The 25,251-nt window shown below is 38.4% G+C and overlaps 1 protein-coding gene and 1 pseudogene across 1 annotated transcript; both read left to right on the top strand.

Annotated features, from left to right (window-relative positions):
- The window catches only part of LOC107586281 (tetratricopeptide repeat protein 12-like), a 17,472-nt pseudogene extending 9,060 nt beyond the window's left edge, over positions 1–8,412 (top strand).
- A 5,093-nt stretch (positions 8,413–13,505) lies between these two features.
- Positions 13,506–24,006, top strand: LOC107586280 (uncharacterized). Its single transcript, XM_016273564.1, has 6 exons — positions 13,506–13,545; positions 16,289–19,454; positions 20,329–20,562; positions 22,807–22,963; positions 23,302–23,431; positions 23,534–24,006. Exons 1-6 carry the CDS (start codon positions 13,506–13,508, stop codon positions 23,677–23,679), a joined length of 3,873 nt encoding a protein of 1,290 aa, XP_016129050.1. The 3' UTR covers positions 23,680–24,006.
- Positions 24,007–25,251: the final 1,245 nt, after the last annotated feature.

Raw genomic sequence — 25,251 nt, 5'->3', positions numbered from 1 at the left:
ATATATATATATATATATATATATATATATATATATATATATTTTTATTTATTTATTTTTTTTAATGTTCATATTTTAGTGCAGGTATTTGTTAAGGCTTCTCTGATTTTCTTTAAAATCTGTAAAGTTAAAAGTTTTTCATTTAATTTTTAGATTTTAGTTTTTTATTTTAGCTTTATTTCAATTAACAAACACTGTTTTTAATAGTTTTAGTTAACAATAACAACACTGAACCGACTATTTCTCCCATGGAACAGTTTTTGAAGAATGTGCCAATATACATTTACATGCATGAGGAATGGAACTTTCAAGCTTTAAAAAGAATCCAAAAGTGAACTATCGCTTTAACATTTGATCTACGTGCATGACTGAAATGTATTTACTGTATTTCAGTTTTTCCTCTTCTGTATTTAGCTGTCTCTCACAGAATTCAAAAGATCCATATGCGGTTGATCTATGTATGTCTGTCGTCAAATTATGGAGGACAGTTTGCAGTGGAAACGGTAAGATGAAATGCAGCATGTGAGCATATGAATCTTATTCAGAGACCTTGAAAATGAAAGAAGCAATTGCTGAGGAAAAATATCAGCCCCATTTGCACATTTCTTTTTTATACTTTCAAACTGTCTCTGTTTGGAAAACTTTAAATGTATTGACAACACTTAATCTGGTTCAGCTTTTCCCCACTTCTTTTAAAGTAATGAGCATTCGTGAAATTGTCTAAATCCAAGGCGATATCAATTTATCCTGTTCTTGCCTGCTAGCAGTGAATTTGTTATTGCCTCCCACATTAAAAGTCTCTTTAGTAAGTAGTTTGTGCCCTTCAGTTATAATCTCATTAACTGGTCAACTACATCTGCATCCGTCTTTATTAAACCTTCTCCATAATTGTGTTCCTCCCAGAGCAGAACCAGCAGTTGTTGATGGAGTGTCCCAGTACTAGACAACACATGGTTCAGCTGTTGGCATCACCGGTACGTGAAATACAGAGGGAAAGCCTGGAATTGCTCAGCATGTACTCACAAATTCAACACGGAAGAGACATGCTCATCGACAACCTGAATTTAACCCAGTATGTATTTTTGTGTCATATTGAATGCATTGCATTGTAGTTTACAAAATGATGTGCATTGAATTAATTATTTACAACATAACACATGAGGAGCCATTTAGACATGACAAAATGGATTAAATTAAATATACTCAATAGATTCAATATTTAAAGCTGCAGTCCGTAACTTTTTTGGGGTTAAAAATGATCCGAAATCAATATTTGAGCAAGTACATAACCAGCCAGTGTTCAAAACTATCTCCTTACTTTAGCCCGATTCACAACGGTTAGCTTATAATAATGTTTTCTCATTTGAGTGGTACGGGTAGGTTTTTGTGGGAAATTCGAGCATGCCGCTGCGTCATTATGTCATGTCTGTAAACATAAAGAAGTTGTCCCGGCTAGTAGGCTATCTCATGTGAGGATGCTGCAGGTGGCCGATCGTTTATAGCCTTTTCTCACAGCATCTGGAATAATTAAACTTATCATTTTGATGGCGGATTGTAATACAGAAAGTATTATGTGTTTATGAAATAATTCTATACTACATATAGAATTATATTCCAGTTTTAAATGTGCTTCTGATTACAGATAGCCTGGGATTACACAAGATTTGTATTTTAAAGACAACCAGTTCAAAGGGAGCACAATTAGCTTTTTGGGTTAAAATAATTTCTTAATATGAAATTTGAGTGGTAGACTACAGAAATTGAAATCTACTCACGTAAACACACTATATTCACATAGTCACGTAATGCTGATGTTGTTAACATTAACAATTTGAGAATAAAGTATAATAATAATAATAATTTGCATGGTTTGATGTGATATGAGCTAATTTAGATTAAATCACCATTGGTAGCGCGATTTATTGTAATGCTTTTTTTCCTTAATTGGTCAGAACAAACATGGCAGACTTGTTACTTACTTGTTCAGATGACAATATCCGGTGAAAATTCTTATTTGGGTCATATATTCCAAGACGTAGGCTAGAATCTGTGATTCTGAAGTACAGTGAATATCCACACCGGTGAGGTGACTATGTGACTGCCACACATACTCCTCAAAACATTCGATTAATTTGCGCTGGAGCCCTGCCGGAGCACAACCCACGCAAGGAAGATAATTCCGCAAACAGCTGCAATTGCAGGTTTTCAAACAGAGATGACGACAAAGAGGCAAAACTTATGGACTGCAGCTTTAAGCAGCATGATTAATTTATTATATAAGTATGTTTAATAAATAATTATTTATATTGCTTTTATAATATTTACTAATATTTATCTGAATCCACTTTGATGTCAAATTCTTCTCAACTTCCTGTGCTGTTTATAAAGCAGAGCAGATTTAAGTGTGGTGCTACTATGATATCTGTGATTCATCTCATTAGCTAGCATGCAGACGACCTCCTAGTGTTATAGCATGTTTTATTAAGGTTCTTTTAATGAGCCCATAATGAATGCGATCTGTCCCCTTTAGAATGGCGGGGAACCTGATGAGCTGTGTTTGCCGGGATACAAGCTCTGCATTGGCGCTTACAGTTCTGGAGAACTTGGCTGCAGAAAATAAGTATGCACAATCAATATATTTGCCCTTACCATATACCATGCCCTGTTTTCATGTGAAGTTGATGAATGCCTGAAACAGAGACAGTGAAACTGCCCCTTTTTACGAAATCTTGGGCACGACCCACCCGAGAGTCCATTAGATTCCCATACATCATAGTCGCACGTATTAAATCGAGACACATTCAAATTCATTCAGCTCAACAGCCCAGGTCCCTTGAGAACGCAAAGTGAACACATTTAAGACAAAACAATCCATCACATTCACAATTCCCTCCATTTATCTCTGTGAAAGAGATCATCCGCTCGCCGTTTCTAGTCATTCACCACCTTACAGATAGAATAAGGTGCTCCCGGTGACCAGGAGACGGAATTAAACAGCCACTTCATGCACAGAGGGAAATGAGAATGGTGTAACAGTTTGATAGATAGTCAATGAAAAGTGTCCAGTGAATTCAAGCCGCTCTCTTGATTCTAGATAAGGATGGTTAGGCATATTGGTCTTGTCTTGTGTTTTACTCTGAGCGTCAGCAACGTGAGATTTGAAACCATAATTTTGCTTGGATCAGCGCCCACCACATTATGACGCCTTTTTATCTTTTGCTCCTCTGGCTCTTTGTGCATTACTGCGCCAGGGTTATCTGAGGATTTAAGTCTGTTGAGCTTTTTTAGTCAGTAGTTAGTTTCTTTATTTAATAATTTGTTGTTGTTTGTCTTTTCAGATTTAAGATTCAGTCAAGGGAGATATTCACAGCAGTGTTTGCCCTTCCTCTTGAACATCTGCTGGTGATGTATTATGAAACATCATTCATAGTCATCCTCTTAATATTTATAATAATCTAAATTATAATAGCGTATGATATTCTCATCAATAATACTTTAATTGATTTGATTTCTCAGACATTTTTGGATTGTACTTGGCCATCATTATCGATCATTAATTTTGATTTTATTATTTTACTGTACTGCATGATAGAATAATGTAGAGTTTGTCTTCTGGCAGCAAAAGACCCCAGTCTTCAGAGAAAGTAAATATGTTGCTGCATTTCAGTGCAACATAGATTACAGTCCATATAGACCCCCAATTAAATCAAATGATTAGTAAATGTACTTATCATATTAATGCTAGTATGATGAGAGCTGTTTCTTATTATGTCTTTTCATGAATGGTAACAGACATAAAGTGTCTTCTATCTTTTTTTTTATAATTAGAATTCATAATTATTAAAATACTTACTAATTACATAATTAGCTTTAGATGGGGTTGGTAAACTTAAAAAAAAATATTTCTGTATGAAGTCACTCATCACGGCTGCATATATTTGAAGAAAAATTTAAAACAATAATATTGTGTAATATTATTACAATTTAAATAACTTTTCTATTGTAATGTGTGACTTTGTGACAGCTGTGATGGCAAAGCTTTTTTTTAGCCGTCATTATTCCAGTCTTCAGTGTCACATGATCCATCAGAAATCATTCCAAAATGCTGATTTGCTGCTCAAGAAACATTTCTTATTACTATCTGTGTTAAAAACAGTTGTGCTGCTTAATTTTGTTGCGCAAACCATGATACATTTTTCTGGATTCTATGATGAAGATAAAGTTCAAATGAACAGCATTTATTTGAAATAGAAATTTTGTAACATTATCAAAGTCTTTACTGCCACTTTTGATAAATTTAAAGCATCTTTTATGAATAACAATATATTAATTTATTTCAAAAACAAACAAAAAGATCATATTGACTTAGACTTTTGAATGGTAGTGTACTGTATATAATTAAAAACGTCCACTTTTCAGCTAATACTGTTTTTCCGATGTGCTTGTAGTCAAATATCATGCCAGCTGACCACAAGACACTGGCTTCTGTGATTTCTGTGATTGGGACCATGTCTCTAAATGATGCCATCAGTAAAAAGCTAGCAGGACGTAACAAATTTTGGAGATGCTCTCTCCAAGCAATGGTAAGCTTGGAGATGATAACCCTTTACATCACAACGAGCTCCCAAATACTCTGTCCTTGAGCATTGCTGAATTATGTATGATGTCTTGCCCTGTGAATTTTGATTCGGAGGGTTTGTTTCTAAGCTCCTTGTGCTATCTTGTTGCATGAGCTGTGAAACAGCCATTTCCCACAGACGCTAAAACTGCAAAAGGACATGAATTTAATTTCTGGCACTGTCAAGATAAAGCTCTGTTTTGGTTGCAGGAGCTGCGAATGTAGAAGTGTCCTCTATCCCCTCCTGGGTTTGATGATCAACTTAGCCTCAAATCCCTCTCAAGTTGTCCAGGTAAAGCAGGAATATAATACGGTGGGCTCTGGGCCAGCCCTCATAGGTAACATCAAGCACTTTTGTAGCCAAAGGGCCTTGGATAGGCAGAATGTTCTGTTAGCGCCTTTCCTCTCCGTATGTTGCAATCATGTCTGAAACACCAAAGGAAAATTGGAGAGAATGTTTTTTTGGCTCTCTTTTAACATACAGGAGCACGCTGTTCTGGCCAGCAGCAGGTGCTTGGACCTGCTGAGCGATTCCTCTGGAGGCATCATCACAGTGAGTTGAATTCGTTTTAGCAAGGCCAAGGCAAGCTTTAACCCAACCCCTGATGACTGGAGCCGCCAGAACGTTTGAACTGTAGATTTCTGCACATTAATTATTGAAATGTTCATCCTGTAGGATGTGGGTTGTTGTGGAGCCCAGCGTATTATTAGCATCTCTAGAGCATCTCTACAAAACATTTACACATATGGCTTCTACGGGATCAAAAATGGAGGTTCAGAGTTTAAATATATGGATGTCCTTAGATGGCTAACATCCCCAAGAGAAGGATTTTGCATGCACGGAAATATTTACATAATGATTACTGTGGCAGACGCAGGCCCTAGCCAGGAGACTATTTTCTCTGACTATGTAAATCAGGTTCCAGGTTGTTTGCTTGGGTTTTGCTGCCTTGGCGCTTTATGTCTTTCCAGTCAGGCTGTTTCTCAGAGTACAATTAAGGTGAAGGAACTTTGCCTTTGTCTCCCTTTATATATAATGGAACTGACTGTTTCCACCTCGTGGTGGACTTTTGCTGTGATACAGCTTGAGCTGCAATTTTGACAAGCCGCCACAAAATACTTTGGAGTTACAGCCTAATCCTTTTGAAATGTCCTACCCATCCTGTTGTGGTATCAAACACGTTATCTTGTTTTATTTGGACTTCAGAGAGCTGCAGGTTTGCTGAGCGTTCTGCTCCCGATGTCTTCTGATGCCACTCAAGAAGTTGTGCGGAATGGAATAGTGAAGAAGTTGCTGAAGACTCTGAAGGTAGAGCTTATATCAGGTTTTAGAATTCAGTATAGTGTCTGTAAGGAAAGAAAGTTGAATTAAATGAGATAAAAGATATTGAAGATGGTAAAGATTATGCCCTTTGCATTAAATTGGTAATGTAAGTCACTACTGAAAAGACCATCTTAAATCAGTGTGGGAAGTTTTTTGTTTGAGAAAGTTTACATTTCTCTTTTTTCATAATCAGTGGATTATACATTTTTACTTAAAATGTCTTAAATCAGCCCAGAACCCACATTTCCTCAGTTAATTTAAATAATTACTTTTTAAGCCATCATTTAAGACATATGTATCATATTTTGCTAGCATTATTTATTTATTTATTTTTCTTGGAATTGAAAGTAATGTAAAGCTACCTTTATTTATTTATTTATTTGTTTATTAATTTGTATATTTGTTTATGACCTGGTTTCATCTTTTGGTGGAACTGAAAGCCATGTAAAGCCATATGTATAATTTTTCTGCCTTTATTTATTTAGCTAGGTAGTTAGTTTCATCCTTTGTTGCCATTGAAATCCATTTAAAGCCATATGTACAATTTTGCGGCATTATTTGTTTAATAATTTTACCATAAATAATAATAATTGTTTATAAATAACCTGGTTCATCCTTTGTTGGCATTGTTTGCTACCATTATTTATTTACTGTATTATTCATAATGATCTATCTGTCTGTTTACCTGTCTGTCTGTTTGTTTGTTTGTTCATGGTTTAAATGCTTTATTCCTGTAAAGCCTGGATTATTAAATAGTATTTAGAAAAAATATCATGAGTCTCTCTATCATTTGATGACATTGAAACTGTTTTTAACAACCACAAATTAAAACTAAAAGGCTTTATGATATTAGATCAATAGCATTTGTTTTGTTTTTATACAATAAATTTTTTTTTTTTTTAGATCTATAAATCCCCATAATAGCCTGATCATATCAAACCAATTCTGTATCAAATATAATGTATAAAATGTAATTGCAATAAATATTTTAATATTCATTTATTTATTTCTAAATATTGTTTAAAATTACGGGGTAATTTACAGGGTAAGGAGCTTAACTTTGGGGGGCCTCCACCATTACACTTGTATTCTGTTGACCTGGTGTGTTGGTTTTTCTCAGTAGAGTATTGCGGTTGCAATCGTAGAGATTTAACTGAAATGTGCTTGTGTGTCTGTCCTTCTGTCCTGTCAGGTAGGAGGAGAGATGAGCTCCAGATACTCCATTAAAGCCCTGACAGTCTGTACTGCCTCAATCCCACAGGCCTGTGAGGAGATGGTTAAGCTTGACAAACGTGAGTTCTGAGGGTCAGGAAGGCAGAGGATTGGATTTTGTGGCCTTACGGTGACTTTGTGTATGTGTGTGTGTGCTTACCCACATTTATTCATTCAGGGCTGCGCACTTTGAGAAAACTCCTGGGTGGTATTGACGAGTTGGTGGTAGGGAACGCAGCTTTGTGTATGGGCCATTGCTTAGAAGTGGATGGAGCTGCTGGTGGCCTCCTAGGCACAGACTGCGTGCAGTTGCTGCTACACCATGCTGCTAGAAACGCCAAAAGAGCAGCCGTTCGACAGAATGCAACCATTACTCTTGGGAAGCTGTGCAAAATAGAGCCCAGGTATAATTAAGTCTGACTTGCCTCTTGCAGTCACCTGTATTATACTGATTAACATTCATGCTAATGTACTTATACACAGCAGTGATACTCTGGGAAACATGAAGGTGAAAAGTTAATGCCTCCTTATAATTAACCTTAACAAGAATGCATAATGAATTAAAAAACCTCAGATAGACAGTTTTTGATTTGATTCAGATATTAGCGTGTTTGTTTGTTGCATTTGAAATTTGTTTATATTCTCATTTCTCGTCTCATTTTAGGGCTGTTAACGAGATCTTTTACAGATGTGAGAGTCTCTTTAAATATTTACCAATTGGGCCTTTATACTTTCATTGACCTAGAGAACTATTGAGTTTTTTCCTCTTCATCTTGAATTTATGAAGCGTCCACAAGCTCAGTTCTGAGAAAAAGTAGCAACTCTGTTAGTTAAGTGTTCTTGAGGCGTCTTATCTTCCCAGTCAGCATCAAACAAGGACAATCCAACAAAGAGGAGTCAAAATCCAAGGAGTCTTTACAGTGAGAATTCAAACCTCTGAGATCAGAGTGCAGCCTAAAAAATACATTTTAGACAGAAAACAGTGGAAGGTACAGACACTGCCAAAAATCGCATTACCGATGAACCTACTTTGTATGCAGGGCAAAGTTGCTGACGTTTTCACGCTTGTTTGCATTTCATATTCTTAGCTCTGGTTTTATATTTGACACTTTAGAGTTCATTGTGTGGTCAAAATGAGAAATAACCTAATTCTGTTGGTTTGATATATCTCTGTTTTGATTTTTTCAGGCACATGGAGAAACTCGGGGAGCTCCATGGTTTAGAAATCCTTCACTCCTGTGTGAGATTGATCACGTGAGCCACTACCACTCATTCGGTTCCTCAATAAATGACCCCATAACTCAGGACAGGCATGAAAACACACGCACACATAGAGATGAATGCTGTCCTTTGCTTCACAGCTTAAGATGCTCATCTTAAGTGAGGCCACAAATTACTGTCATGCCTTAAGGCCTATCTTGATTATGCAGCTGTTTCCTGTGTTCATTTTAATTAGAGAGAATTCACATTGACATGTGACTCTGTTATCTGCTGTTGTAGAGAACATGTTGCCCTGGGACGATATTCGAAACGTTTCAATTTCCTTTCATCCCAAATGACTCGCTTGGGGAGTGTGTTGCCTTGATTACATTTTGCTCTGTTTGTTGATAAATGGATTAATATTAGTTTTCATGTGTTAAATGAAAAAGATTCATAAACTGCATTTGAAGTTAATTATGGTTAAAGCCTGCTCATATTTGCAGACTTGATAGCTTTAGAAAGTATGTGATGATGTAATAAGAAAAAGAAATATTGTTGCAATTCAAAAGGATTTAGCAGATATGAGTCTGACAGTGTAATCCAGGGTTTGGGACTGCAATATGGAACATCAACACTTCAGCTTTGTCCCAGAACATGTTTAAAGGGATAGGATAAGGGTAGTTCACCTTAAAATTAAAATTCTGTCTTTGTTTACTCAACCTTATGTTGTTCCAAATCTGTATGACTTTCTTTATTCTGTGGAATATTTAGCCACATTATTCAAAATAGCTTCTTATGTGTTTCACAGTAGAACGTAAATCATACAGGTTTGGAATGATATGAGGGTGAGTAAATGATGGGAAAAAGTCATTTTTGGGTGAACTATTCCTTTAATTAAACCACCCGAGTTTTGGTTGATTAACCAACATTGACGTCCATTCAAAAGTTACCATGTCTTCTGACAAAATACTTTTTCTAAGCATATTGCTAATGTTTTAAATTTATATATATATTTGTGTCTCTGTGTGTGTGTGTGTGTGTGTGTTTCCTTTTAATTACACATTTTGATCATCTGGGATTAAGGATGATGATTTTCAAAGTTTTGCTAGCAGCATTTTTGATACAAGACTTCAGCTGCTCAACAGTCCATTGTCGTTGTTATCTGATTCTCCTTTTCATGATGGGCCATACATTTTCAATTGGAGACAGATCTGCTGGCTAGTCAGTCACATCCACATGTGTCTACAAAACCACGCTGTTGTAGCACATGCAGAATGAAACCTAGCATTGTCTTGATCTAATAACCATGGACTTCCCCATAAAAGATGTCATCTTGATGGTGGTATATGTCTCTGTAAAATCCCAATATATGCCTCCATGTCAATGGTACCTTTACACATATGCAAGCCACTCATGCCGTTTGCACTGATGCACCCTCAAACCATGACAGACGTTTGCTTTTGCACCTGTTACTTAATAAATTCTGAATGGTCCATTTCGTCTTTGGGACTGTCAATTTGATGTCTGTATTCCCCAAAAACTAGCTGAAATGTGGACTCATCTGACCACAGCACACATTTTCACTGTCTTTTGGACAGTCTAAGATGAGCTCGGGCCCAGAGAAATTCGCTGGCGTCTCTGCCTAGAATTGATGGCAGATTTCTCCTTGAGTAACAGACATTCAAGTTGCATTTCTTGATGCAGCTGCAGACTGTTAAGTGACAACAGTTTTCCATAGTACTCCGGAGCCCATGTGGCTATATTTCACACAGCAGCATGACAGTTTCTCATGCAATGCAATCTGAGGGCTCAGAGGTCACACAAGTTCACCTGAGGTGTCCTGCCTTGGCCGATGCGTCCTAAGATTTCTCTGGATTCCCTGAATCAAAGTGGTGAGCCACGGTCCAGGATTGCATATAAACCCAATCATAATACCCTGACCTATTACCAATTCACCTGCTTATTGTGGACTGTTTCAAATCAGTTTAACTGGGATATTCTATAACCTTTTCACTTTTATTATGCCTCTGTCCCAACTTTTGTGGAGTGTGTTGCAGCCATCAAAAATTTTAAATGGTTTATATTTACAAAATACATTTAGGTTGGTCAGTTTTTGCTGTTTACAAAGCCAAGAGACAGGTGTGCCTTCTCAAGACATGTCATGTAGTAGGGAAAATGTAAAGAATTGCTTACAGTGCCTTTAATAATGTCACGGAAACCCCTGCCTCCCCAGCCGAATCAGCCTCCTACACCCGCTCACAATCACCTGATTACTGATCATGGACACCCGCACCCACTTACCACACCACTCAAATACTCGCTCACCTCATTCACTCATCGACTGGTCTCAAGGTTGCAAGCTATTCTGTCCTGGTTCCTCATCTTCCAGTCTGCCTGTTCCCCCTCGGAATCCTCAGTTCTTGGCCGAAGGATCGGAATGCCGACCCAGATAAGACTGTGTTTTCCTTCCCTTACTGCCTATGTTGAACTCTTTTTGGTTGGAAGCCTCTCTTACGTTCCTGTGATTAAACTCTCTGCTTAACGTTATCCTGCCTGTCTGCCTCTTTGTCCCAGTTGTGACAGAAGACCAGTCCCTCAAACAAAACGGATTACAACACGGACTATGGATCCTCCAAGCACCTCCTCACCGGAACCCTCACCCAGTCGGACTTTCACCACCTCTCCACCCGCCTGTCCCATGGCCCGGCCAGCCAGCTTCTCGGGTGAGGCAGCCCTCTGCAGCGGGTTCCTGCTGCAGTGCTCCCTCTATCTGGAGATGCAACCGCACCTGTTTGTGGCCGAGCGGGCCAAGGTGTCATTCATCATCTCACTGCTGTCGGGACGAGCCTTGCAGTGGGCCGAGGCCTTGTGGACGGCCCAGAACCCGTGCATTCACTCACTGGAGGGCTTTGTTACACACTTCCGGGAGGTATTCGGTCAATCGACCACGGAAGTCACGGTGCATGAGGAGCTCTTTCAACTGCGGCAAGCCGAGTTATCCATCCACGACTATGTGCTGCGCTTCCGCACACTCGCCGCCAGCAGCGGCTGGAACGAGGCCGCCCTGCTCTCGGTGTTCCGCCGAGGCCTCAACCCGGGCTTACGCCAACAGATGGCCATCTATGATGACACCGTGGGCCTGGACAGTTTCCTCCAGAAGGTGGTTCGCATCTCCCAGCACCTAACCGCTTGCCATATGGAAGCCATACCCGCTGCCTCTGCCTCGCCCAGCCTCTCCACTCCAGCACCTGAGCCCATGATCACGGATAGCTACCACCTGTTAAGCTGACCAAGCTGTTAAGTTCGCCTATCCCCTTCCTCTGGTCCCGGCAGCCTTGGAGGAACTCCGCGGAGCCTGTGTGTTCAGCAAACTAGATCTCAGGAGTGCATACAACCTCATCCGCATTCGCCAGGGTGACGAATGGAAGACCGCCTTTGTCACGCCCACCGGGCACTACGAATACCGGGTCATGCCATATGGGCTTTCCAACTCACCTTCCATATTCCAAAACTTCATGAACGAGATCTTCCGAGACATGCTCAACCGGTTTGTCCTCATCTACATCGACGACATTCTTATTTACTCACCCACGCTCGAAGCCCACCGTCACCATGTCACCCAAGTCCTCAAGCGCCTCCGCCAACACCACCTGTTCCTCAAGGCCGAGAAGTGTGAGTTCCATCAGTCCACGGTTCACTTCCTAGGATATATCGTCACCCCGGCCGGAGTACAAATGGACCAGAGGAAGGTGGAAGCCGTTCAGAACTGGCCCCAACCCAGTACCATCAAGGAGATGCAGAGGTTTTTGGGGTTCGCAAACTTCTACCGCCGCTTCATCGCCCACTTCAGCCAGATGGCGGCGCCCCTTACCTCTCTCCTCCGACATAAGGCCAAACTCCTCACTTGGACCCCAGAGGCCCACCAGGCTTTCAGCCAGCTCAAGGCCACCTTCTGTACGGCCCCGGCCCTGTCACACCCAGACCCCAATCTCCACTGACCCTGGGAGTGGGCGTCGTCTTATCACAGTGGCGAGGTGAACCCCCCGTGCTCCATCCATGTGCGTACTTCTCACGGAAGTTATCCCCGGCGGAGCAGAACTACGACGTGGGAAACCGGGAGCTCCTAGCCATCAAGCTCGCCCTGGAGGAGTGGCGGCACTGGTTGGAGGGTGCCAAGCACCCATTTGAGGTAATCACCAACCATAAAAACTTGTAATACCTCCGAGAGGCCAAACGTCTGAACCTTAGGCAGGCCCACTGGGCGCTGTTCTTTACCCGCTTCCTCTTCGTGGTCCGGTTGTGACAAATAACATATTTCTACATTTTACATTTATTCACTTATCCTAAGCAACTTACTGAGTAAGACAACAAGATGATTCATCATAAGGAGCAATAACACGAGAAGTGCTAACAATAGAAAGTTTCAAACATTGTCTAGAGTAGTACTTTCTAGAACAAGAAGAAATAGTGAAACCATATAAGACTTTTTTTAAGAGTTAGCAGGATACAGTCAAGTGCTTACAGAAGAGATGAGATTTTAGCCTTATAAACTACATTCATATATTCTTATATTAAAGACAGAACCAGGCCCCCAGAGACATTTGTCTTTGAACTTTCCAGCAAGTGAACAGTGGTTCAGATAAATAACATTTCTACCCAACTGTAGTTCTTGGCACACATATAGGTTATTGACCATGAGTGGATTAGACTCAGTTTTAATCTTTCTGGTGAAGGAAATGTGTTAACTCACCTGAAGATGAATTGACACGAAAACTACAAGTTCTCTACACTGTATTTAAGTCTTATCTGAATCTGTTTAATAATGGATGACTCGAATACTACCTTATCATAGCAGCTCACACAAGCCGAGGCTCGCATGAAAAATTATACTCAGTCAAACACGATGAGGGTGATGAGGGATTCTACTGACGCAGAAATTCGTTTTATTTTTCTCAGCTTGCTTTTGTTCACGTGTCAGTAATCTAATCTACTTATAAATGACTAGAGAGCAAGGTAAAGCTCTCAGTAGGCTCCTGCAGAGAGTGTAGTGTGAGCTCTGTTGGATAGTATCCTGTGTAGTGCATCTCAATAGAACTTCATTATGGTGTTATGCATGTGTAGCTTAAAAGAAACCAAGAGAGAAGATTAAGTATGGGGATTGGTTTCATATTTATCATTTTTGGACTCGCAGGTATGTACACTTTTTGTATGTACACAGTTTTTCCTCAGTAACTACCGATAGCACAATTAAGTGATTTTGCAGCAGCAAATATCATAAGACATGATTGATTAAAGATATTAAAGTTTATAAACTATAGTTGTGATATTAATGGTTGTAATTATTATGGTTGTATAAATTTTTGTTTTAATAAAAAAAACAATAATTATATATGATAAGAATATTATTTATTGAATATTTAATGTGTTAATATATAATAGTCTTATTAAATTAACTATATATATATATATATATATATATATATATTTAACACTACATATATATATATATATATATATATATATGTATAATTACAATTAAAATTATAATTAATTTTTAAGTGAAATAATTAAATTAGAATTTAAAATTATATAAAATCATACATTTTTTATTTTTGTATATAATTCTACATTATGTAATTTATATTTCATATATAATTTGTTTATATTTTCACATAATTAAAAATATATTATTTAATTTTGACACATTACACCCACCAATGAGCTTTTAAACAATATTTACATTTAATATAATAATATATTTTTATTATAATAATACATTAAATGTGTTATAATAATATATTTAATTGTGATATAAGAGCAATATTGCTTAGATGCAGAGTAAATGTTTCAAATCAGTTGTTTTGACAGTGGGCCCATCTTTATGTGTGCAGTTCTGTACTGTAAATTTTCTGTTCTGTGGTAGCAACTTACAAAAAATCAGCAAAAAAAAAGCATATATATATATATATATATATATATATATATATATATACTGTATATATTAGGGGTGGAACAGTACACAGATGTCACGGTTCGGTACGTACCTCGGTTCGGGGGTCATGGTTCGATTTCGGTACAACAGGGAAAAAAAACAAATCTACTATGCTCGGTTTCTTTTCATTCATTTTGAACAGAGAGTAGTACAAATTACAATTTTTTCCACCTAGATGTGAAAATACTAAATATTATTACATTGTTATATATATATAAAATCTGCAGTACATATACATACTATATATACAGTACATACAAGGAATACATTCTTGAAATATATTTGATTTAGTTTACAGATATACAAGAGAAAAAAACAGTGTGACACGTAACGTAGCCTATATACGCCGAGTTTTTATGACAGGCTTAATTTGTTCACAGAGAGGAAACTCAAATGGCAGAAAGCGACATCCTATTTGTTTTCTTTATTTTACAAAAGCACAATGTTTTGTTTTCATTGTGAGTGTACACAAATAAAAGCAGACCTTTATACAGTGATGCATTATTAATAAGTCAATAAGTGTTTAAAGTTGATTCTGTTGGTATAAAGAAACAGTTGAAGTGATCGCGCCGGTGCGTGCGCACACACACACACACACACACACACACACAAAACACATCAGTTCCAGCATTGCTAGACACGTAACATAGCCTATATACGCTGAGTTTCAGTTCATTTTTGTGACAGGCTTAATTTGTTCACAGAGAGGAAACTCAAATGGCAGAAAGCGACATCCTATTTGTTTTCTTTATTTTACAAAAGCACACTGTTTTGTTTTCATTGTGAGTGTACACAAATAAAAGCAGACCTTTATACAGTGATGCATTATTAATAAGTCAATAAGTGTTTAAAGTTGATTCTGTTGGTATAAAGAAACAGTTGAAGTGATCCCGCCTCTGTGTCACCGTTGGAAAACGACTGAAGTACAAAGCCTATAATTGACATAATAAATAATAGTTTCGCATTCAGATACGTTACATCGCAAATATGGAAATATTATGGAATATTTGGATTTGTTCAAGTGTGTATTACTCATGGCATTCGCTGTTCTTCTGCTGGCGGCCGGTTATCAAACAGTGTTGCATTGCTGCGGGCTTCCCCTTCTGGATTGGGGTGAATTTCCTGTATTCGTTGTAAGGCCTCATGCACCAAACCGAGATTTCCATACCGTGACGGTTCGGTACGAATACATGTATTCACTGTTGAGAAGTAGCACCACACCACACTACTTTTCCTGCTATCTGCCATCGTGCCAATTTGCGTGCAACCGTGCGTGCGTGTTGAGATTGTGAATGGCACTGCGCAGCTGCAGACCGATCGGTGTGTAGCGTCTTACCACCGCGTCTGCGAGAGCTTTTCTTTTTTTTATATCATACACATACCGTCCCTGATCGGCCTGCACACACTGCTAAAATCATTTAGTTATGCAGAAATTATTAATATAATTAAGTATCGATACCACAATAGTAGCCTCTGAGTATCGATATATCGATACTGCAGAATCGATGTGCACATCCCTACTAAGCTTATTGTTTGCTCTCCCTGAAGAAGGCTTGTGCCGAAACACGTTGGAGAGTTTTTAGATTTATTGGATGTAGCCATTTGATAATAAAGGCTTTTTAATTCACAAGAATCCCATGGTCATTCTGAAGTACTCTTTGATGGCATATTAGTACCTTTTGAAAGAGTGCTTCCCCAGTGACAGCACTGAGACACATTACAAAGAGTAATGAATTATTAATTAGGGCAAATGTTGCAACTTGCTTATCTGTATTATGTTACGGAACAATCCTTATGCATGCAATAATTTTAACTGCAACCATCTATATTTTGTGTATTCAGTCGTAAAATTTGAATGGCTCTCGAACTGTTTATACTATAGGTATTTATGTGTATTTTATGAGGCATCTCACAAGCAAAATTGCAACTCTGCTTTTTTCAGTGAGCGCTAAGGAGGATGACCTGCAAGGCTTTCACTCCCTACAAACCGAGAGCGCAAACTTCATAACAACTATGCCATCAGAAGAGCAAAACAGCTCCAGTGACAACGGTGGAAAAGTTTCCACTGAAAGCCCTGCTCGCCTGACTATGGTTGTAATCGGTTCTCCAGGGACAGATTTGTTCCATACGCCACATGAGAGGCAGCACTCAAGTACAATAAATGCAACCACAGCCACTGATAAAGACGCAGTTACCTCAAATGGGCCGAGCTTTGTCTTAGCTTATGGTACAGGTTCACGTTCCACGGGTGAGGACGGCACGGCAGCGAGGCCGTTACAGTCTGACGGAGAACTCTTATTGATCTCCAATGATGAGGAGAGGCTTCATCCCTCAGCTGAGGCTGAATTTAAGTCAATGATGAATGACACCATGACGCCTGCCGCTCATCTGTCCAGAGGCAGGGGAAAGATCTCTACTTTTTTTCACGCTTTGCTGGAAAGCGAGAATCAAAGAGTCTTGGAGTCTATTACTCCTTTGCCCGCAAATGGCATTCCCATGGTATCGGCCACTGATCCGGCAGTAATTGATAACCTTGGGGAGTCAAACGAGAGCGTGGAAAGATGGCGCAAAAACAAGACTGAAAATTGGACTCCGGAGTCGTTTGGAGCTGATGACCCTCTGAATCGTACTGAAGAGGTTTCTTTGAATAAGAACCATTCAACCATTGAGCATTTTACAGTTTTGCAGGGTACAGGGCTTTTAACCACTGAGCTTGGTCAAATTCCAAGAAATGGATCTGAGCATGAGCCAAAAGAACAGAAGGATCTGCTTTCACCAAGTTCACTCATCCTTGATACTCCATTACAAGTGAAATCAACCAGCCAAGTAATACTTAATAAAATGGCAGAAAGCAGCAAAAATCCCAGCACCAATGGACCAAAACCCTTCGGGGTGTCACTAAAGCAACCAGACTCAATGTTTTTATTCTCCGCTTCAAAGCTGACCCCTGCAAAGAATACAGACGCAACCACGCTGAATTATTTTTCAAACATGGTAACAGCTGCTGGTAAAATGCACATGACAAAACAATTTGTGGCCTCGCAGTTGATATCTGACTCCGTGCATAGAATTGTCTCAGCGAGGGACGGACTAGAAAGCAAATCAATTTTTCACACCAAATCAAGTAAAGAGCGTCAAATTAAACCAACGTTCCAAACCTCACCAACAAGTTTCCTTCATCATCTGAATAAAAGTGACCTTTCTTTGGCTGCTCAAAACTTTTCATCTTTACTCAAAACGTCCCATCTTTGTACCAAAGGAACCAGAACATCTAATATCTCTGTGATGGAGAAACGTAACAGAATGGATCATTTTCCAGTTTGGCTGAGTGAATTGATGGCCTTTAGTACTGCCTCATTAACCAATGTTGAGGAAGCAACTACAGTGAGTGATAAGCGAATGCTCATGAAACAGACTCAAAGTTCACTTGCTGCTCCCCGAACCCTTTCACCTCAAGAAGATGCTTTAAAACAGCTTGATCAGTTTGACAAATTATCTACAGCGGCGCCTCTTCCACCTCTGACAAAGCTTAAGAATGTGTTTCATGTCTTCAAAGTGAACGATCATCAGCCTCTAAATCATTTTCCCTCAGAGAGATTAAAGCCTTTTGTATCGGTTCAAGCTCCTCAATCGATTCCACCTTCGTTTACATATGCAACTGTGAGGAGATTCACAAATATGGAAGACTTTACTAAACTTGACTCTGCGAACCAAAACCAAAAAGCCCCATCTGACATATCGGAGAGGCCAAACATGATCTCAAACAGATTAACAAGACACGAAATGGTAAACACAACCACAATCAACAAAAACGTATCACATTTTCGCGTTCCCCCAACACATCAGACTCCTAACAGCTACATATCCACAACAAAGTCCTTCATTACAACAACAATGTTTTTAAAACCCCGGGAGTCTTTTGCCAACATCTCCCTGTTCTCTCATGCAGTTCCACAAAAGAAGTCATTTCTGCTACCAACAACTTTTGGTAAATCACAAAATACAGTGACAACAGTTTTGTCCGTCTCTAAGAAACAAAATAGTGAGTATGCCTTTTTAAATCACTCGATGACAACTGGAAAAATTGGTTTGCCATTAGATGACAAACAACATCTTAAAAACTCAAGAGGGACTGTGACGCTTTTTTTGGGCAGCTACACAGTTAGCAATATCCCATCAGTCCAGCAGCTCGTTGAAGCTCACCCTGGAGAGAAATTCGTCACAGAAACACCGCAATCACAATCTGGACTTCAGATTGAGTCATACTTAAAGAAGAGAGATGGCACGGTTAAACCAACAACTCTGAAACACCATGATCAGAGCAGTCATTCCGTTGCTGGCATGAATCAAACCTTGTTCACGTCAATTTCGCACAGGATTGTTTCAAGTCCAATTCACACTACTGTTTCCCCTGTTGCTCTCTCAAATACAGAGTTTAAACAACATTTGACCTTCTCTGCTTTTCCGTCAGTATCTATTGAGCAGACAATGGTGCAGATAAATGGACTTGACAACCACAAAGATTCACTTCATATGTTTGTCAATTTATCAGATGTTAAAGAGCATCCTAAGAACATGACATCCAGCCCAATTTCTGGCATCAGTAGGCACACAACAGCTGCAGCACAACCAGAAGGGGCCTTAAAAACGTCACCCCTTGAATCATTCACTGGAACAACTTCACCAACTTTCCCTTTGGATCTTATTCATATGCAGAATGTATTGCATAAAGAGCATGTGACCTTAGCTGAAAACCAGACTGAATTTTTCTCAACAGTAAATGAGCATTCACAATCAAACTTTCCTTCTGACGAAATGTCCAGTTCAGATGCAAAAGAAGATGTCCAAAAACACCTTGGGTGGACTTCGCTGTCTGATGTTACTGGGGAAAAGTTCTCTCCTATTGTCCACACGGATTTCAGTTTCTCAAGTACAGAGACACAATCGCTCCCCAAAGGTTCATTACAGTCCAGGGAAGGGAGTGAAGATATTTCACAAGGCACCACTCCATTTGCTGAAAGTGACTCAGGGGTATCTGCTGAGTTCATGTCAGACCTGCCAGTGATAAACAGGAAGAGCAGGATTATATCACCCGATTCTCTCAGTGGGTAATGACACACAACTCTTAAGTCACATTTAATGTAGAAAACAAACAGTTTTATTAGCATTTGTGTAGTGCTAGATCATTCAGCAGCATAGGATAGATAGATAGATAGATAGATAGATAGATAGATAGATAGATAGATAGATAGATAGATAGATAGATAGATAGATAGATAGATAGATAGATAGATAGATGGATGGATGGATGGATGGATGGATAGATAGAAATTCAAACAAAATAAAAAATACACCATTTAAATTCATGCAATCAAATTTAATGAACTAAAATTAAAAGCAAAGTAAAAATAAAGTTTCTTTAAATAAAAACATTAATATATATTTTTTCATATCGATACTGAAATACAATATCAATAAAATCTGCCTAAAATCAATAAAACCCATTTAAAACCATTAGGTTTGAGCAGATGTATTTGTGGTGTTTATTTTAATCTTTTTATCTCCTTGTCTAATATGCTGTATTATTTTTATTCCATTACTGTATTTTTATTTTTGTAAATGTGCTTTATGAATAAATTTGACTTGCTTTAAATAAATACACAATTTAAACTAAAACTGTAATTTAAAACAAAAACAAAACAAAATCTGAAACTATCTGATGTACTATTTGTAATTGAAAAACAAAAAATGTATATGTTTGTTTAGAAAATTACACTAATTTTATTTCAGTTTAGTGATATCAATAAAGAAATATGTAGTCTGCTGTTGTTGTTGATGGAATGTTACTTTACTGAGTAAACTTTAGCTCCACAAGTACAGATGCAATCTATAGAGATGCCAGCATGGTGATAAACTGTAGTCAACATGATTAATTTTCACCGCACCCAATTGGATTTTGACCGTCTGATTGTCTTCTTCCAGTCTGGCGCAAATCTCAGATGATATCTGCGGCACTGGCAACTACACAGCAGAGATGAGTCTGAACTTGGAGAGAGATATCATGCCCGGAGATCTCATCCCTGCCCTCGGAAACCTACGCGTCGTCATCAGCCTCAAAACAAATAACAGCCTGGTGAACCTAGAGATAAAATCCTGCTGCCTTTCGCCCACCGTCAGACTTGATGAATTTAACACCACCTGCTGCATTTTTTCCAGGTAATGTGCACCTCTCAGGTTATTTTAGATTAACTGAAATCACATGGTGCCCTTGAACCAGGCCACATTTCACATTATGGTACCAAATCAGCTACATGGTCAGAGCATGGCAGGATTATACGGATCCCGTCTCCCATATTTTTATGTGGAAGTTTAATACATCAGCATTAGTTCCTGTTTATATGACTCAGCTACGTTTTAACTGGTCACCTTATCACAGGGCAACAGCTTTATAATGATTGGCTAAGAAACATTCCCTCAAACTGTTTAACTTGAGAAAGCTATAAATATCCTGGGCAAAGCGTGTCCCTATATCGAGCTGTTAGAGCAGTACAGTAAACTGCTGATGTCTGTGTCCCTGCTGGTGTGTGAAGTATTCACTTAATGTGAGTCTCTCGGCTCTGTTGCCAATAGCACATTGCCAAAATATCCAGAGACAGCACTATGTGTACTTTCAGCAAATTTATGTACTAAACCTTTTATCAAAATAAAACATCTGTGAGGTAAATTCTTTCAAAATTCAGTATTTTGAAAGTACAGTAATGTGCTCTTGTTTAACAAAATTGTTTTTCAATCAGGGGAGACATGGGAGGTTTGTTTCATCAAATGAAATTGATATGGAAGTAATTTTTGCAAATTACACTGGAAAACAGCAGATGAAAGTTCAGAGGGAGGCAGTCAGTGCTTCCCATTTTGCATATATTCTATGCCATTTATTGCGTAAAAAGTACAAGTAGTATCTAAGAATTTTAGATTAGACACTTATTTTATTTGATTTAATCCTAGTTAGGACTCTTTAACATCATACAGGTGAAAAGTCACATGGGGGTGGTTGTGCAGTCACATCGTTATGATTGGCCGATTGACAGGTGGTCTGCAGATCTGCATAAATGGGTCAGACCAATGGATGTACATTACAGACAATTACACAAAGTACTGAACTTAGTAAAAAAAAAAACTTAAAGGAGACATATTATGCCCCTTTTTACAATATGTAATATAAGTCTCTGGTGTCCCCAGAATGTGTTTGTGAAGTTTCAGCTCAAAATACTCCACAGATCATTTATTATATCATTTACAGAAAGCGGCGACCACGCAGCATGTGAGTACTTAATTAAGTTCTCATTCACACACAAGTTTACGTTAAAAACACACGAGTTACAAAAAAACAGTCAGCTATATCTGTGAAGGTAAACAGCTGGGGAAAAAATTGCATGTTTATTTTAGATCTGTGAGGCAGCAGCAATACACATTAAATAAATCAATAAATCCACTGCTCTCTTGTCTCCTCTGAGGTTGGGACTCTAAACAGTGTTCTGTGCTCGTCTGTGCAGCCAAAGACAGAACAGTTAGCATGTTTTGCTCAAACTTTTGCCATGGCATTAGAGCTGGTACACCGTTGTCGCTTGTGAAAACACAATAACTGCGCCATGGGTGTAAATTTACAGATTAAGGGGCTGTAATATTATAATGAGATCCCTTTGCCACGTCACCAAGGGAGCGAAATCAGATGCGCTAGTTTTCTCAGAGGCTTGCAGAAAAAGGCTTCCCAAAACAAAGTTACAGGGTTAATCTTTCCTGAAAATGTTTCCTTGGTTGGTAGCTGCATTGGGGACCTGATTATAGCACTTAAAACCTGGAAAAGTCAGATTTTCATGATATGTCACCTTTAAAAAAGTAACACTAAATGTGTTCTTTATTGTATTGTGGTAGTTAGTTTTTGAGCAGCTGTGTAAAAACGTGTTTTTAAAAAATGATTTCATTTTAGTGGAGTAATGACTGGAGAAGCCCAGCATACTTTACGGCAACACAGAAATTTTTATTTTAAGCTCTTTTTTATGAAACACATTCATGGCAGAATTGTTCACAATAACATCAATAAGATAAATTTAGAAAATAGATAGAGTTATGCAGACATTGATAAATGGTAATGTACAAAAACATACTATTTGCTGTATGCCAATGATAGTATAAGATAAATTATGTTAAAAAAGCCTTTTTTATGTTAAATAATGTTAAAATAACCCAGAAACTGTATCTTTCTCACATTGGGTTAAATCAAACCACTGCTCTCATTGTTATTATAATTAAAAAACCATCAGATATTTGCATATAGCATATTTAATTTTCATGCTTTTCAGCACCAGACGTTTCACCTCTGTTTGCATCGCCCGGCAAGTTCATTATTCTAGATTTGTTCGCACTATCAGAGCTAATGCGTCTCTTTGATGTGAACTCCCTCAGGCTGCCTATAGACCCTCATGGCATTAGACTGCTTCCTGGCGTCCTGTCAAAGAGGGCCAGCTTCACCATCAGTCTCTTCCAGATGATCAATTACTCCACCGCTTACCTGCACTGTGACCTGAGTGTGTGTTTGAGGAACCATTCTGAGTGCGAGAAGGTGAGTCTGAACCCGGCCTCACAGATGAAAACTTGGGGATCATTTATCACTGTTGAAGAGGTCTCAATATTTCCCTTGAAAGATTTTCTACTTTTCATTACTCTCCCTCGTTTGATGACAGCGTCTGCAGTTTCTAAATAAATGATTTTCCCCGGCTTGTTACTCTGTCACTGCAAGACAGAAAGTGAAGTGGTCTGCAATTCGTAGGATAACAGAATAACTCGTCGAGCCTGTAAACAAGTTGAAAGTATGCAGAGGTTCAGGGGATTTATTTTGGCCCCGTATAATGGCTTGATTTCAGGATGATGATATTATTGGTTATCCATTTCTCATCTCAGCAGTGTGTTCAGAGTCGAAATGCGCATCCCAGAGAGGAAGCAGGGGCCATCTTCAGCAGCACAGGAAACCGCATTTCTTTCGGCCCTGTTTTGAAAGAAGCAGACAATTCATCATTCTCTGAAACAGCAGGTAACTTATTACCAAGTTGTTCTGGTGGGATAATAAAACAAACTTATGGAAAAATATTTCAGCCGAACTGTCAGTCTGATTTGGTTTGTTAATGCTGTACAGATGACACTGAAGCCGTGGTGGTGATTATCAGCTCAGTGGCCGGCTGTTTGCTGGCGTGTTTGGCTCTCTTTCTTGTCTGGATGGCAAACAGACGTTGTCTGCAAAGGTCTGCCTACTGCTGGTCCAGGGCCCTTTGTGAATGCTAACAGAACAGAGCTCACTGCAAACCAGCCAACCGGACTGAAATCTGCATTGAGCATTCAATCATTATCTGACAGTTTTTGAATTGCTCATCATTATGTTTAGTTAGCTGCACTGGGAAGCTGATGAAACTTTTAACATTGTTAAAAGAGGCCCAAAGTGCTCTTGAGTACGCGATTATTCTATCATAGTGCCATGCTTTGAATGTTACAAATAGAGATGTAAAAAATGCAAGCCAGTCATCCATTTCATTGTGAACACTTATACATGCTAAGTAAATGTGTAAATAATGTAAAAAGACAGCTGTTTAAAGGAATAATTCATACAACAGCTTGCCCTCATGTTGTTCCAAAACCTTTCTTTCCTCTGCGTAAAGGTGCAGTCAGATTTACCTTGGTTCCGCAAATTTTCACCAAAAAAATTCTATAAATTCTGTGAATTCCATGTGAGGGTAAAAGTTTTCGCAATGGGTTCAATTTGGTCACACAGACTGTCTAAAAGTAAGCTTGGTTTGAAAGTGGCTTCTGTGTGAGTTGTACTGTATACATTGCCACACTATTGACAGTTTACTGTGACTGTAGACACTACAGGCAAAAACACTCATGTCATACAAGTGTCAATTTTGAGATTTTGGTATTTCTCAAAATATCTCAAAAGTACTTTTTTCAGACTAGTAGAAGGAAAACATCCAAAATACACTTTTAAGTGCTTCTTTTATAGAACTTTATCTCTTTGTGTTTGTAGATTTCAGGCACAATTCATATCTTTAAAGGCCGTTTTCTCAAAATGTGATTTTTCTCTGAGTCAAAAATCACTTACACACACCATCTATATTCTATAGGTTTTTACAGAGGGGTTTGTTCATAAATAATTTCCCTGGTTGTATGCAACATTTTCTGATTTATGGAGTGATAAAAAAAGACATCCAAACTCCGCTCTGCAAAAAAACCTTCGAGTCTGATATGTCAACAAAATTAAACAAGTATTTTGAACCTGGCTTCATCCACTGTTAAGATTTTTGTTCTAAAATGTATGCAATTAGCACATATTTAATTAGATAACACCTCATTTGCACATTTAAACGTACCATTTCAGAAAACATGTAATACAAAACATTTTTGTAATTCCTAATGTAATCAATCAACTAGGTAAGTAATATCTGTTAGTTATTTGTTTTTACCCTATTCACTTGGGGTGAAAACAAAATACATTTTGAAGAATAATTGTGAAAATTAATGGAGTCCAAAACAAGATTCATTGTATGGATAAAAAAAGAACAATAAGATATTTCTCAAAATATCCTCTTTGGTGTTTCACAGAAGAACAAAAGTAATTCAGGTTTGGAGCAACATGAGGGTTATTAAACAATGACAGAATTTTCATTCTTGGGTTTTGGGCTGCTCATCCTAACATTCCCTAGTTTCTTTGCTGCTTTGAGATGTACCATTCTTTAATGTAGGACGTACTGATGTCAAAGATATACATGAATGCAAAGATATACATGAATGCTTCCCTTTATGTATCACTACCCCAGCGCTCTCGAAGATTAGACATGTTGTTCAGCTACTTATTAGGTT

Source organism: Sinocyclocheilus grahami, unplaced genomic scaffold, assembly GCF_001515645.1.
Source record: "Sinocyclocheilus grahami isolate Dianchi unplaced genomic scaffold, SAMN03320097.WGS_v1.1 scaffold79.1, whole genome shotgun sequence".
Lineage (NCBI taxonomy): Eukaryota > Metazoa > Chordata > Actinopteri > Cypriniformes > Cyprinidae > Sinocyclocheilus > Sinocyclocheilus grahami.
This window is presented reverse-complemented; position numbering and strand designations above follow the sequence as displayed.

What these genes read in the sequence shown, in the direction of transcription:
- LOC107586280 (XM_016273564.1), top strand. Translation starts at nt 13,506, where the DNA reads ATGGGGATTGGTTTCATATTTATCATTTTTGGACTCGCAG. An exon ending in TCACCCGATTCTCTCAGTGG is followed by an intron (nt 19,455 to 20,328) that starts GTAATGACACAC and finishes GTCTTCTTCCAG; the next exon opens with TCTGGCGCAAATCTCAGATG. An exon ending in ACCTGCTGCATTTTTTCCAG is followed by an intron (nt 20,563 to 22,806) that starts GTAATGTGCACC and finishes GAACTCCCTCAG; the next exon opens with GCTGCCTATAGACCCTCATG.